Consider the following 14818-nt stretch of genomic DNA (forward strand, 5'->3'; position numbering starts at 1 on the left):
AGCCGGTCAATACATCAAACTCGAAAGCAACAGTAAATCGATTTATTATTCATAGATAATTTTAAGTTACATATATATCTACTTGTTAACCTTACCAAAGTACTCCTTTGAGTCCTTAACTTCAGGCTTGATGGTTTCAGAACCTGGTTGCCAGTTAGCAGGACAAACTTCACCGTATTTCTCAGTGAATTGGAAAGCCTCTACTAATCTCAAAGATTCTTCAACGGATCTACCCACTGGTAAATCATTAATGGTGATTTGTCTCAAGATTCCCTTAGGGTCAATTAAGAAAATACCTCTCAATGCAACACCTTCTTCTTCTAAAAGAACACCATAGTCCTTAGACAAAGTATGGTTGGTATCGGCAAGTAACGGAATGTTAATTGGGCCCAAGCCACCATCCTTTCTAGCAACATTAGTCCATGCCAACAAGGAGTACTCGGAGTCAGTTGATGCAAATAAAACTTCGGCATCCTTGTCTGTAAACTTTTTGATAGCATCAGAGTAAGCGATAATTTCAGTTGGACAGACGAAAGTGAAAGCCAAAGGAATAAACGCCAACAAGACCCACTTACCCTTGTATTGATCTAAAGAGATTTCTTCGAAAGTACCATCAACGACAGCAGTTTTCTTGAATTTTGGAGCTGGTTTTTGAATTAAAGCAACCATATTATTGAAAATTATCTAATAAATATTTATATCTAGAGTTAATTGAACAGAATACTTGAAATCTTGGGAGCAAATGGGTCTCCTTATATAGATTTGAGGTTGATAAACTCTCGAGGGATATACGAGGATATAGTTCAGATCCGAGCAGTACTTAACTTCGCTTTGATTATGTGGAAGTCGTTTACTTACGACCAGCGCGGCCCGGAAATCTGACTAATCTCTCTCAAGTCTAGAGCTAAATGAACTAAATATATAATTGCTCCACCAAAATTAGGAATTGAAAAGATCTAGAAAAGAGTCTCATAAATATTCTCCTTAGTAATAAAATGGTGTAGTCTGTATTCCCTCTTCGTTTTTGGTTCTTGAGAAATTTTAAAAAGTATTCAACAATATCGTGGCCAGATTTTCATATCGTTTCTAATCAGAAGTGAAACTGTGGCTTTCGAAGCTTCGGTGAAGTTCGACAAAGAGCTACACGACATTTTTTTCTTGATAACCACCGAGGCAAACAATCGGTAGTAGCGGACAATACTTAAAATGGAATGTCGTCGGCGGAGATTCGTATAACTATGTAAATTAATATCGTTCTCGATAAAGAAATGTTCCTACTCCGATTTCGCATGAGGATAAAATAAGCATATCCGGTAATTTTTGTCGTGGGGGTGAGTTTGGTTCTGGTTGAATCAGACACCATGGTCGGATATTATTACATATCTGTTGTCGGCCCCAAAAACATCGTAGACTTGTAAACTTAGCTACAGTTGTCGGTAACTAAAGGCAAGCTAGCTTTTGAGTGAATTAGACCACCAGAGGCGCCATCTACTCTGTGATTAACAGAATAATAAATGCTCTCATGTCAGAAGTCGTGAATCGAAGCTCACACATGCCTGTCTATGAGTATGAAGTCACGTGGTCTAAATTTAATTACTACACAAGTTGCTTAGAAGTCTCTCTCGCTACAATCGCCAGCAATACATCAATCTCTTTACACCCTTGCCATCGAAAACTATTATAAAAGTTAGTTTAAGTTTATGATGGAAAAATTTGGGTTCCATAAGGTCTCGAATAACCCTGGCCCCGGGCAACCTTCAATCACCCATAGTCGCCCATTAAGATCAAGTTCCAGCTCGCATTCTAGTAGTCAATCACATATAAAGAAGAGGCTTCAAGTTGCTAATTGTCCATCAAATGCTGTGGCACTTGCAAATGCTGTTGCAGTTCATCCCGCTGAATTTGATTTACCTGATAAATCTACAATTGCCCTTGATGGCGATTTCGTCTATACGTTACACAAGGACGCTTCCATGGAGCCAGGTACGATTGGATTGGCAGGAAATGTCAGAACATGGGGCAAATGGTCTTTAGGACAAACGATCAAAGTTGAAAGTTATAATATTTTTGAAAAATCTCAACACTCTTACCTTGGAAGCATCGAAATGAGCATCGATTTTAGGTCCAAGAGTCGGGCCGATAGCACACCTATCAATCACGAAGAATTATGTCAAATCTTTCTTCTGAACTATGAAAATCAAGTCTTGCAACCTACACAGCCTATTGTCATGGATTTTAAAGGCAACATTTTTGCCTTGCTTGTTAACGTAGTTGAAATTCTCGATGTTGATAAAAACCTTCCAATTATAAAGAATTCTACTGATCTTGGCTCAAAAGGAATTTTAGTTAAACTGACGGAGATCAATTTCTTCCCGTACCCAGACTCCAAAGTCAATTTAATCAAGAAAAACGGGTCAAAGTCTAGGAGTAGCAGACCTAGAGCCAAGAAGAATATTATTAATCCAGATTTCAAATTGGAAGATTTAGGAATTGGAGGTTTAGACGACGAATTTCAGGATATCTTCAGACGTGCCTTCAACTCTAGAATATTACCACCGGATATTGCTGAGAAGTTGGATTATAAACATTGCAAAGGTCTATTACTTTATGGGCCACCAGGTACAGGTAAGACACTTATTGCCAGAAATTTAAGTAAAATGTTGAATGGGAAGGAACCAAAAATTGTTAATGGTCCCGAAATGTTAAGTAAATATGTTGGCGCCTCGGAAGAGAATATTAGAAATTTGTTTAAGGATGCAGAAGCAGAATATAAGCAAAAAGGTGACGAGTCTGATTTACATGTCATTATTTTTGATGAATTGGATTCCGTTTTCAAGCAGAGAGGTCTGGCAAAGTCTGACGGGACTGGAGTTGGAGACAATGTTGTTAATCAGTTGTTGTCGAAGATGGATGGTGTGGATCAACTAAATAATATCTTGGTTATTGGAATGACCAATAGATTGGATTTGATCGACAGTGCTCTTTTGCGTCCAGGAAGATTTGAAATTCAAATAGAAATCTCTTTACCTGATGAAAAGGGCAGAAAGGATATTCTATTGATTCACACTGCTAAATTAAGAGAAAATAAATTATTAGACAAAGATGTTGATTTTGATGAATTGAGTAGATTAACAAAAAACTTCACTGGTGCTGAATTAGAAGGTCTTTGTAACTCAGCTAAGTCCTTCGCCATCAGTAGGCATACAAAAAAGGGAAGTATTGCGCAATTTGACTTAGATGCTATCAACAAGATGAAGATCACGAGAAATGACTTCTTGCTAGCCCTCAATGAAGTCAAACCTGCATTCGGAACGGACGAAGAGGATTTAACAGGACTTGCTCCACATGGAATCATTCCTTATAATGCTTCAGTCACGAGTATTTTCAATAGAGGACAATCATTTATTGACGAGGTGAAGAGTAGCGAAACAGAGACATTGATTAGCATTTTGCTTCATGGTCCTATCGGGGTGGGTAAAACTGCCGTTGCTTCAACACTCGCTCTCAACTCTGACTTTCCTTTTATTAAGGTGCTTTCTGCAGAGTCTCTCTTGGGAATGTCGGAACCATCAAAGATTCAGTATATTGATAATGTTTTCAGGGATGTCTATAAATCACCTTTAAATATATTGGTCATTGACAAGATAGAGAATATTATTAATTACGTACCAATTGGTCCTCGCTTTAGCAACGATATACTTCAAATGTTGATGGTTTATATTACAAAAAGACCACCTAAAAACAGAAGACTCTTGATAATCGGGACAACATCTCAATATTCCGTGTTAAAGCATATGAATTTCGTTGATTGTTTTACGAGCGCTATTGGGATACTGCCAATGACAACAGTAGAAGAGGCTGAAAGAGTAATGAATAAACTAGGTTTCATGCTGGAAACAGAAAGACACGAAATCGTACAAGAGTTATCTCGCTATGAACTCAATATCTCAATCAAGAAATTCATCCAAGTGTTGATGAACTGCAGGTACCTTGGAAGCGATGTGGCTGGTGTGGTCGAGAGCGTTGTTGAACAGAACACATAAGCGAATGTACCTTGTTGTTAAGCGACGAGAATTGGCGCAGGGGCCAAACGCTCGCATGTGTCGAAGTTGCAGCTGGATCTGACGCAAATCTGAGGTCGCTTCTGCGACTAATGTTACTATTGCAGTAAGATTACTCTTTCTGTCTTCTACGCCTTACTTACCACGCCGTGTGGCTTCTGCAGTTACTGACCGCTTCTGCAACCTAAATTGAAACTCATTGCTTCTGCATATTCTAATCTGTACACCTCTAACTGCATGTCACCTCTTTTGCACTTTGTCCTTACATAGCTAATAAACACCACATGGCAACTGCACCCCCCCCTCTCTTTGTGTCTCAGATATGAGACAGATTTGAAGATAACCTCAATGAAATAGAAAAAATGTGGACGAATGGGGCGATTAATCTGCGTAAAAGACACCTAAATGTGGTGAGATACTTGTTGTCTTAACAATGTCTCTATCTCGGTTCAGATTTACCTGGTTCTATTATTGATCATCGTTTGTGCGAACTTAATCGCTGCTATTAATACAGCTTTACGCTCAAACAAAGTAACACATTGGGCAAGAAATTAGAACTATGCATTTTCTAGGGGTGTAATGCAAGGGAAATGATGAACTCGGTGCTCATTTGCGAGCCCAGGTATACTGCTTTTACTATGGGATCACTTAATTCTCTATAGGCACTCTGTTGTTACTTGTGCTTCTTGCCTGTGGGTTTGACTGCAAACCTGAAGGAGAACTGCAAAAACTATATAAACTATATTATCTCCCTCCATAAATGAAGCTGGAGAATATAAGACATTGAAGGAATATCGTGACAATATAGACGTTAAAGAAATTAACATGAGCCTTTTTGATTTTCCTTTATCTCCCGATGAGGAGTACTATCACACAGACAGTAACAATAGCTTTGTTGATATTGACATAAGCAGGATTGGATCAGCAATTAGCGAAAGTACCGACTATGGCACAAGTACTGAAGAGAGTATCTCGGGTCATTTTGACAGCTTCCAAAGTAGCGAAAGTGGGAACCTTGACCCGATTAGTCCATTTACATTTGCAACTGAAGATCTCACTGAAGTTGCAACACCATTTTATTCCCACTCTGTTGGAATCCATAACACTCTTGGACTTGGAGTAGCTGAATCTGTTGATCCAATGAAATTAGACAAAGAGAACAACTTGGACATTACTTTTAATGACTTTTCATTCGAACCTGAAGCAATGTTCATTATTCCAGAAGATGGAGAACGAATTGACAATTTAAAGGATAACTTGAATATGATGAAGGACTTGGATCATTCAAGAAATGGCAGGACCATTTTGAAGAAGAGGAAAAGAAGAAGAGAAAAAAAACATCAGACCTTGTCTACACCACCTGCAACTCCAGTTTTGAAGTCATCGTTTACGTTGGGGAAGACAAAAAGATCAAACTTGTTGATTAAAAACGAGTTGGGATCCGATCAATCATCCATGGTTAGGACAGATAAAAATCTTGACCAGTATAACTTGACCATAAAGTTTGTAAGTAAACGAGACATTTATAATAACTACATGACTGTCAATAGACCATCGGCACCAATGAGATTGACGAATGTATCCAATACCCTTGTCCCTCTATCAGCAATGAAATTAAATCCAAGGTTTAGACTTAGTGATGCACAAGTCAGAGAGCATCAAAAGTCCAGTGATAATGATATTGATAGTATCAAGTTTAATTTGAACTACGTGAAAACTTTAAGTAATTCTAAAGAAGATCGCTACTACTCGAGGTTAAACATATTTGAACTATCAAAGATCTTAGAATTGGACATGTACGATATATCTTTGACTAAAGAAATTGAGATCAACATCCTCGAGATTTTCAAAAACTATTGCAACTTTAAGTTAGGATACCAGACATGGATCAGAGATACCACCAAAGAGCAAAGGGAAAATTTAATCAATTTGCTTTACAGCTATACATCTCATTATTATCCCGAGTTTAATAAGTTTAAATTGGAAGTTATTGTGAGACGTGGAAGCTACAGCCTAATGCAAAGTAGATTGAGGAAAGAAAGAAGATCAAACAGGTAGGAGTCTTTGTGCTTTTCAGCCGTTGACAAATCCGATAACCAGCATTCAGCCGGTCTCACATTTGTGTCGCATCAAAAATGCCACAATCTTGATTTACGAGATCCCAAGTTCAATAGCACTTAAACACAAGCATTAATGAGTTCTATGTAAATGAGCTAGTATCAGCGAACAATATGTTTGATGGAATCTTAGTATGCTCAATTGCTATATATCTCAATATAAGGAAATCTTATTAAGTAAACTTGAGGGCAGAATATTGCAGAAACTTCGAAAATTTTATTTTATGTAGATCTCAGCAACTGGCCATAGCATTCTCTTCACCGCTCTAACTATGTTTCCCAATTATCCCTTATCCTCTGTTTTATCACAATACATAAGTTCAGTGTTCAAATGCATCATCAAAGGAGCTAGACGACATTAATACAAATTTTTACCACATATCAAAAGAGATCCAAAGATCATAAAGCGAAGCTCAATTCCAAAAAGCAATTACAGGTTAAAAAGAGAGCAGCCAATGCTCTCGAAGGCCACCATTGTAAGTTACATCACCTTTGCTTTCATCTCAAGCTGAAATAACTGCAAATTGGTAAAGTTGTTTGGAGGATAGTTCAATGTCGTCGCTAAATGTCGCTTTCTCCGCAGTTCGACAAATAGTGTTCAACTACACTATATATAATCATTTGTTGCTCCCTGAGATCACTTGACATTTAGTCTTTTTGGAGTGTATCTTCTATATTATTGTCAAGCGAAATTAGTTTCCTTATAACTATAGAACTTTCTATTTGGCTAGTAGGACCTTTTTTTTTTTGATACAGATTGTCGTTACCTTTTAACATGGGTAATAACACCTCGAGTACACGAAAATCTGCAGCGAATGTTCATCATCCCGATGGCGTCCGAAAGTCGTCAACTCTGGGACCCAGGCATGGTAGTTTGGATGACGAGTTCAGTGATTTAATATTACACAAGGTGCTGAAACCTCAGGCAATAAACAAGGGGCAAGATGCTCCTATGCAAGAAAAATATAGCAATCAATTTTCTAATGACCTCATTGAAGATGAATTTAATGAACTTAACGATGGATTGATTGAGACTGATCCTCCGGAAGTATCTAGAAATTTTTTACCCAACAACGACGGAGACGAAATGGAAATTGATAAGAAAGAAGATAGTCCAAGCTCCACGGAAAATGAAAAGCTGGACCATAGGACCCCAACACCCGATATTGCCAATGTTGATTTCACTAAGATTGCAGCACCTCCATCTAATATGAGCGATGTAATGATTGATACATCTTATTTGGCATCCGAAAGATATCCTGTGAAGAAGAAGGGAAATAACTTAATTCCAGTAGAAATAAAATGGGTGAATTCAACTAAAGAAGTAATCAATAGACTTTCGATTATTGGTTCATTTTCAAACTGGAGAGATATCATAAGATTAAAACCTTCTACGAAGCATCCAAATGAATACGTAACAACGATTAGGTTGCCATTAGGAGTTCACAAGCTTTTATACATAATTAATAATGAATATAGAGTCAGTGACCAATTGCCAACGGCAACAGATCAGGAAGGTATATTTTTCAACTGGTTTGAAGTTATAGATGAATCGCATTTGTTCAATCATTCACAGAATCAGCCAAACCATATTGGCGCGTCAACTGCTTACGATGCAAACATTATAAATCGTGGTGAAAGTCGAACAACACAAACTGCTGGCAAGTATGATGTTGATCGGATTAACAGGAAATCAAATAGTTTCTTGGCGAAGGTTTCCAAGGACGCTCAAAGTTATGAGCACATTGAGTACATAGACCAACCACAAGAACTGGAAATATTCTCTCCGCCAAATGGAATTGAAGAAGAGAACTCGCAATCCTCATTCGGAGAACCTCCCAACGTCAAATATTATGAAGAAGATCAGTACTCGGATTCTTTCTTGCACGATAAAGCACCGGAATCTACACTCTCCTATTCAAATTCAATACCAGAGATGTATGTCAATTATGACTTTTTCAAAAACAAATCTCCAAATTACGAGTTAACGGAACCACCGCAATTGCCCGCACATTTGAACAATGTCTTATTAAATAAAATGTCATTGAATGAGCAGAAGAATCATGCTGAGAACGTACCTCAATATCTTGATTCCAGCAGAGTAGAGTCGAAAAGACCACCGCTAAGAAGAGCCGATAGTTCTTACTATGCATCGAATAAGGAAGCTTATCATTTATCTATACCAAATCACGTAATTCTCAACCATTTGATGACGACTTCCATTCGAAACGATGTATTAACAGTTGCTTGTATCACAAGGTATTCTGGAAAGTTCGTTACTCAAATCATGCATTCACCCTCAGATCCCTAAACATAGCAAATATTACACAGAAATCGAATTGATTTGTCGAAGTCAACATTGGTAAATGATTATCGATGAAAATTGGATTAAAACTGTTTGCTACTTATATACGGGTGAATCTTCAGGTCATTGCTATAATCTGGTTTGCCTTTTTCTTTCTCCTATAGTGTATAGTTTAGTTCAAACGTATATTTTCCAATATCATCTATTTGTGACTTTTGAAACGGCTAGCTCGGACAAAGTTACAAACAGATCTGAAACATTCGAATATTTATATCAAGAGGAAATATAAAGTAGGAACAAGCCTCATCAACGGGTGAATTACTGAAGGACCATCCAAGCAGCTAACGGTTAGCGGATCTACAATGTCTTGGAGTGGAATCAAAAAGGCCATCAATAGGGCCGGGACCCAGGTAATGTTGAAGGCTGGCCAAATAGAACAAACAGTAGACAAGGAATACGAATATGAAGAGAAAAGGTTCAGGGCTATGGAATCGTCGTCCGGTAAGCTCCAGAAGGAGCTAAAGCATTATTTAGATACCCTACGCATGGTGACCAATGCACAAGTTAACATTGGAGAAATGATGGCATCGTTCTATGGCGAGATAGACGCCAGTAAACCGAACAGTAGCATATCTCAAGACTACTATGATGTCGTAAAATACTTGAATGAAAAGTGCGTCGCTGACCTTGAAGAGCCCTATCATCACACGGTATTGAATCCTGTTTCACGATTTAACTCGTACTACGTGGAAATCAACGAGGCCATCAAGAAGCGTGCTCACAAGAAATTAGATTACGACTCAATGAAAAGTAAAGTCAGAAAGTTGGTAGAGAAGCCAACTGATGATCCCCTGTACGAGCTGAAGTTGGGTGGCGCACAAGCACAGTTGTCACAAATGGAGAAGACATATGACGAACTAAATACACAGCTTAAGCTGGAGCTACCCAAACTAATCAACTTAAGAATACCCTTCTTTGATCCTTCATTCGAATCATTTGTCAAGCTACAGCTTCGATTCTTCAACGACAATTATGCTCAGTTAAACAAGTTACAAACTAAGTTAGATGCTAAAACCAGAGACGATTACATCAACGGAAATTTGGAAAAGAGAGTCGACGATGTTTTGGTGAAAATGAAAGAATTGAATATCACGAGTATTTAGGACGACAGTATGTTTATATTCAGTAGCATTTATATTATGTATGCCCTGGGGGCCCATGATGCAATTATTAACATAATTTATGATCTAAAAGTAATGCGACACACACGTAACTCGGAGAAATTCCGTTTCAAATAGGCAACTCGATAAGAATCTAAAAGCGCTTTTCCCATACTTTATGACCTATTATAGCAGGCTACGGAACATATGTTTGAAAAGAAGCTACGCAACTTGACTGTAGCGAAGTCTCTTGAGAAAAAGCCGCCTTTTGATGAAAACTTTTGGGGACGGTATGTCGATAGCTTATCAAAGAATGTCAAAGAACAGTACGGTGATCCCCTTCAACCTAACCCTAAAAAGTACCACAGCAAATCGTTTGCTGTTACTAAACTTCAGAAATACTTCGAGCATTTAAAGCTCCCTAGGCCATCTGCAAACGAAGCCATAACAGCATTAAAATCGCCATTTACACAGGGTGATTTAGTGAAGGCATTTCACTTTATTAGATTTTTCCAGTTGAGTTCGGAGGGCTTATTTTTGACAAATGAAAACAGAGACAAGCTTGGACATGCGATAAACTACGTGGGAGCGGAAAATTGGGGCAATGTAATGTGTTATCTCGATGCATTATTCTTTTCCATGTTCGCTAACCTTGAAAGCTTTGAACCTATATTATTTATATCAAATAAGCACCCCAATCACTTGGTGTATCAGTTGGCTGCATTATTAAGATTGTATGTCAATTTGATTCGATCCGGAAACTTGATAACAACGGATATCACTATTAGATTATGTGAGATATTAGAACAACTAGGATTCGAAGAGGCCATGTCTCGTAGGCAACAAGATTCAGCGGCTCTATTTGAATTTTTGACAGAGATCCTTGCGATGCCTTTGCTTACATTTAAAATCGATATTAAACATGGAGGTAAATTCAGCAAGGAAGACGATCAGAAGTACTCGAAAGAAAGAATTCTATTTGTTAGCATTCCCGATGATGAGGCGAACCATGACGATAACATATTGCTCGAAGAGTGCCTAGAACACTATTTCAATAACTCTATTAGTGTCAAAAGAGAATTGGAAAGAAGAGCTACTTTGGAAAGCTTACGAAAAGAAGACTCGCAAAACCCACTGTTGGGCACAGTTGAGGTAAGAGTATCAAATGGTGATCAAACTGTAGAATCGGATGTGAGAGGCTCAGAGAAGCTAAAGAGAAGTGATTCCAAGAATCAAGTGAAAGTAACTTCAAGGGCAAGATCATCTACACTTTCCTTATGGTCGTTGAATGATGCGGACGTAACCCCTTCTAATCCAAGAGAGGTGAATTTACCCGCATGGATGTTTTTGCGTCTTTTACCATTCTATACAGATGATAATGCCTCGTCAGGTACGAACAGTTCTAGCGCTGTAAGGAATTCGAAGGAATTTGTGAATAGAAGGCCGGTTTTACCTATCTGCCTCAAGAGATATTCTTTCGATTCTTCAAACTCTCTGGCAACCCGTTCTTCTAAGAGGATAATTATTCCTCCTATAATAAATCTTCCTCAGTTTGTTGCGGATGATGATAACGATGAAACCTCTGGAGATTACAAATTAATTTTAGAAAGCGCAGTCTGTCATAGAGGTACTTCTATTTCATCGGGACATTACATTTCTGTTGTCAGGAAAGACACCAACAACGTCAATGAATCAGAGGAGGAAGCAACGAATGCAATATGGTACTTGTATGATGACGTTAATAAAAAATCGAGAATTACTGAGAAGAGTTTCAAGCAAATTTTTCAAACAGAATGGCCCTATATGCTATTTTATCGATTGATTTCCAACGAGGAGAGTAACTCTAGTAGTAACACCTCCGCAAATGTTAGTGCAAATTCGAGTATTAGAAGAGGAGTTACAGTTCAAAAATCAGTTTTACCCCCTCAAGGCTCGAAAGTCCATTATTGGTCAGAGACAGAACCTTTAACGCCTATAATATCAAGTACAAATTCACCTAGTTTAAGATCTGTGGAGGGTATTACTGAAAGCATCAACAGTAGTACCTCAAGTATCTTGAGTCTCGATATTTCGCCAAATGATTCAAAATTCATAGATATTAGAGATAAATACTTTTGGTATTTGACAGACGACGATATGAATTATTATAAAGAGTTGCCTACTAATTCGACCTTTATTGGCAGAGAGCCTAGTATTTCTATTAGTCAAAAACTTCGTCGAAATAGTCAATGGAGTGCCGCCACAAATCATTCTAAGCATCACTTGCAACCTAATGAAAGCAGAACGAGTTTAAGTGGCGATGAATTATACGCTTTGGGCGACAAAGTAACAGTATTAGATTTAGACAAACTTTCAAAGAGTGCTTCTAACAAATCCAAAGTGCCTGAACAGATAGAAGACGTTGCAGTAGGAAAAATTCCTTCCACGTCTCCGAAACCCAGTGACAAGCATTCGGATCCCATAATTAATCACATTTCAACTGAAGACTCTAAGACTGTGAAAAGTAAACGTCATAAGAGATTTCATAAACGCCGTGAAGAATATAAAAATGAAAAGTGTATAATAGCTTAATACCCTTTTATTTAAATTCCTGTAAAATAAATAGTTATAAGGAAATGCATAACATGGTGGTTTTTAAATTTAATCACAGTAGAATATTTCTCCAGAAGCACCAGCCATTATAACTTTACTAGATTCCTGGGGGTGGAATCTAATACATTTTATCAATTTATTTGATACAGGCAATTTCTTTATTAGCTTGGTTGTTTTCCAGTCCCAAAAATACCCATTACCTTTCGAATCCCCACTCATAATTATCTTGCCATCAGGAGAAATATCAAGTTCAATTCCGTATCCTGCTACGTTGTGTCCACGGAAAACCTTCTTTTTATTAAACCTGTATTTGCCATGTCCTTGAATCACTTTGATAGAATTATCCATGTTTTGTAATGCAATGTAATTACAACCAGGATAAATAGCACTACATGGCATCGAGTGAAGTGAAGGATCAGATATAGACTTTACTGGAATATTAATTTGCCAATCCCAAAATTTGACAGATTTATCATCCGAAGTTGACATAAACCGAGACCCATTTTCTATTATAAGAAGTGAGTTAATTGCACCTAAATGATGATCGTACACTTGAATAGGGGTTTGTAAGTCGGATGAAGTTAAATCATAGTGTTCAATATTACGATTTGCCAATCCAACTAAAAATTCGTTTTCATTATTTGGGTTGAATTTCAATGCATTTGGAGTAGCTTTTACTCTTATAGTCTTAAGTATTCTACCTGTTTCCGTATCCCATAGGTTTATCCTTTTATCAAAGGAGCAACTTAAAAATTGGGTTCCAGTGCTATTGAATGTTACGTCCTTCACACTTAAATCATGCCCAGAGTAGATACGAAGTAACTCCCTTTTCCCATATAGACTCCATAGCTTAATTTTTCCGTCATTGCCACCAGAAAGGAGAAGATGTCCAGACTTGGGAAAGAATTCTAGTTTATTTACTCCCTTCAGATGTCCATTGAATGTATAAATGACTTTTTTGGGAACAAAATTTTCTATAGAGCCAACATCCTTGGTTAGGCTGATTCCTATGTCCTTTGGCACATGCATATATGATCTTCCCAAATAATCAAATTGAGAAGATCCCACAAACTCACTAGTATTTTCTTCGTCATCTTCAGCTTCACTAGAGCTATCGGAGACGTATCCTTTTTCTTCCAGAGAGACACGATTCTCCTCCACTATAATATCTTCCTTATCTGCATTTATGATAATCTTTTCATCTTCTTCTGACTCCAGTTTTGCCCAGGGACCTAGATAGTTGAGATCTTCAGGATCCCTTTTATTTATTCTCCGTCTTTTTATTCTCTTGCTTTCAGCTTTACTGACCTTTTTGTCCTTGAAGTCATCCGATGCTAGCTTTGATGAGATGCCATCAAAGTATCGGCGTTCTGCTACTCCCCCAAAATTCTTTTTAGCATTATCTTTCATTGCAACTTCATTCAACTCAGTATGCTGACCTACATCATCAGGTATCTTGGTAAATTTAGCCAAAGAAGGATTTGCCAGACTCGATAATTCAAAGCCACTCTCAGAGTCTGACGAGTATCCTTCGATAACTGAGCCCATCGTCACCATGTTTCTTAGGTTCACTTTGTATTAGCAAGCTTTAGAAGATCATCGTGCATTACATAATTTTTCAGGCATCGCAAGATACCATTATAGCTTTTTACTTTTTTCAAGTGTAACAAATATTTAGTGTAAGAATAGAATAGCAATGGGGAAGAGAAGAGTAGATGAAGATGATTCTGACATCGATATTAGTTCTACTGAATCTGAGAGTGAAGAACAGCAAGAAGAGATAGTAAATGTTGATTTCGATTACTTTGACTTGAATCCAGAAGTTGATTTTCATGCTACAAAGAACTTGCTTAGACAGCTATTTGGAGACGATGCAAATAAGTTTGATATATCGTCTCTTTCTGATTTGATTTTGACCAAGAATTCCGTTGGTACGGCTATTAAAACTGAAGGTAAGGAGAGTGACCCATTTGCTTTATTATCTGTAATTAATATCTCAGAGTACATTTCTAATCCTAGTATAAAACCTTTGGTTGATTATGTCATTGGTAAGACAGCTAAGGATGTGGAGTTCAATCTCATGCTCAGGAAATTGTTAAAGAAAGATTCACCTAAGAAAGTCGGTTTGATAGTTAGTGAGAGAATGATCAATATGCCCGTGGAACTAGTCCCTCCCATGTATAAATTGCTCTTGGAGGAAATGACTAAGGCAAGTGATGCTAATGAAAAGTATGAATTCGACTATTTCATAATTATATCTAAGATTTATAACCTTGTTGCTCCTAATATTGTTGATGAAGAAGACTCAGGGAAGAAGAAGAAAAAGAAGCTTCCAAAAAATGAACCTGCACCTTTAGAACAAGACTACTTCCATTACGAAGACATAATTTTGGAAGAGAATGCCAAATACTTCGGAAACTATCCATACACAGAAGTGAGCCAAGAAACAGACTCCAGAAGAGTATTTACTGAATATGGAATAGACCCTAGGTTGAGTATAATTTTGATATCAAAAGACTCTTTGGCTACTTCCATTCCTCTTATGGAGGAAAAATTTCCCCCGTTTTAGCTATAGTAGAAGGA

General features: G+C 37.6%; 8 protein-coding genes across 8 annotated transcripts; 6 read left to right on the plus strand and 2 right to left on the minus strand.

Annotated features, from left to right (window-relative positions):
• Window positions 1–78: 78 nt before the first annotated feature.
• TSA1B (Tsa1bp) lies at window positions 79–669 on the minus strand (the record flags this gene model as incomplete). Its single annotated transcript, XM_062956792.1, has 1 exon — window positions 79–669. One exon carries the CDS (start codon window positions 667–669, stop codon window positions 79–81), a length of 591 nt encoding a protein of 196 aa, XP_062807698.1.
• Window positions 670–1700: 1031 nt separating this feature from the next.
• SEC18 (AAA family ATPase) lies at window positions 1701–4043 on the plus strand (the record flags this gene model as incomplete). Its single annotated transcript, XM_062956793.1, has 1 exon — window positions 1701–4043. The coding sequence occupies one exon, from the start codon at window positions 1701–1703 to the stop codon at window positions 4041–4043; it is 2343 nt and encodes a 780-aa protein (XP_062807699.1).
• An 843-nt stretch (window positions 4044–4886) lies between these two features.
• Window positions 4887–6119, plus strand: PRCAT00000873001 (uncharacterized protein; the record flags this gene model as incomplete). Its single annotated transcript, XM_062956794.1, has 1 exon — window positions 4887–6119. The coding sequence occupies one exon, from the start codon at window positions 4887–4889 to the stop codon at window positions 6117–6119; it is 1233 nt and encodes a 410-aa protein (XP_062807700.1).
• Window positions 6120–6953: 834 nt separating this feature from the next.
• Window positions 6954–8489, plus strand: KIS2 (Kis2p; the record flags this gene model as incomplete). The annotated part of the gene is made up of 1 exon (XM_062956795.1): window positions 6954–8489. The coding sequence occupies one exon, from the start codon at window positions 6954–6956 to the stop codon at window positions 8487–8489; it is 1536 nt and encodes a 511-aa protein (XP_062807701.1).
• A 356-nt stretch (window positions 8490–8845) lies between these two features.
• Window positions 8846–9646, plus strand: RVS162 (Rvs162p; the record flags this gene model as incomplete). The annotated part of the gene is made up of 1 exon (XM_062956796.1): window positions 8846–9646. The coding sequence occupies one exon, from the start codon at window positions 8846–8848 to the stop codon at window positions 9644–9646; it is 801 nt and encodes a 266-aa protein (XP_062807702.1).
• A 204-nt stretch (window positions 9647–9850) lies between these two features.
• PRCAT00000876001 (uncharacterized protein) lies at window positions 9851–12214 on the plus strand (the record flags this gene model as incomplete). Its single annotated transcript, XM_062956797.1, has 1 exon — window positions 9851–12214. The coding sequence occupies one exon, from the start codon at window positions 9851–9853 to the stop codon at window positions 12212–12214; it is 2364 nt and encodes a 787-aa protein (XP_062807703.1).
• A 69-nt stretch (window positions 12215–12283) lies between these two features.
• On the minus strand, window positions 12284–13792 carry PRCAT00000877001 (uncharacterized protein; the record flags this gene model as incomplete). Its single annotated transcript, XM_062956798.1, has 1 exon — window positions 12284–13792. One exon carries the CDS (start codon window positions 13790–13792, stop codon window positions 12284–12286), a length of 1509 nt encoding a protein of 502 aa, XP_062807704.1.
• Window positions 13793–13931: 139 nt separating this feature from the next.
• PRCAT00000878001 (protein-transporting protein) lies at window positions 13932–14804 on the plus strand (the record flags this gene model as incomplete). Its single annotated transcript, XM_062956799.1, has 1 exon — window positions 13932–14804. One exon carries the CDS (start codon window positions 13932–13934, stop codon window positions 14802–14804), a length of 873 nt encoding a protein of 290 aa, XP_062807705.1.
• Window positions 14805–14818: the final 14 nt, after the last annotated feature.

Source organism: Priceomyces carsonii, assembly GCF_900007245.1.
Source record: "Priceomyces carsonii strain CBS4050 genome assembly, scaffold: Debaryomyces_carsonii_scaffold_1, whole genome shotgun sequence".
In the NCBI taxonomy this organism is placed as follows: Eukaryota; Fungi; Ascomycota; class Pichiomycetes; order Serinales; family Debaryomycetaceae; genus Priceomyces; species Priceomyces carsonii.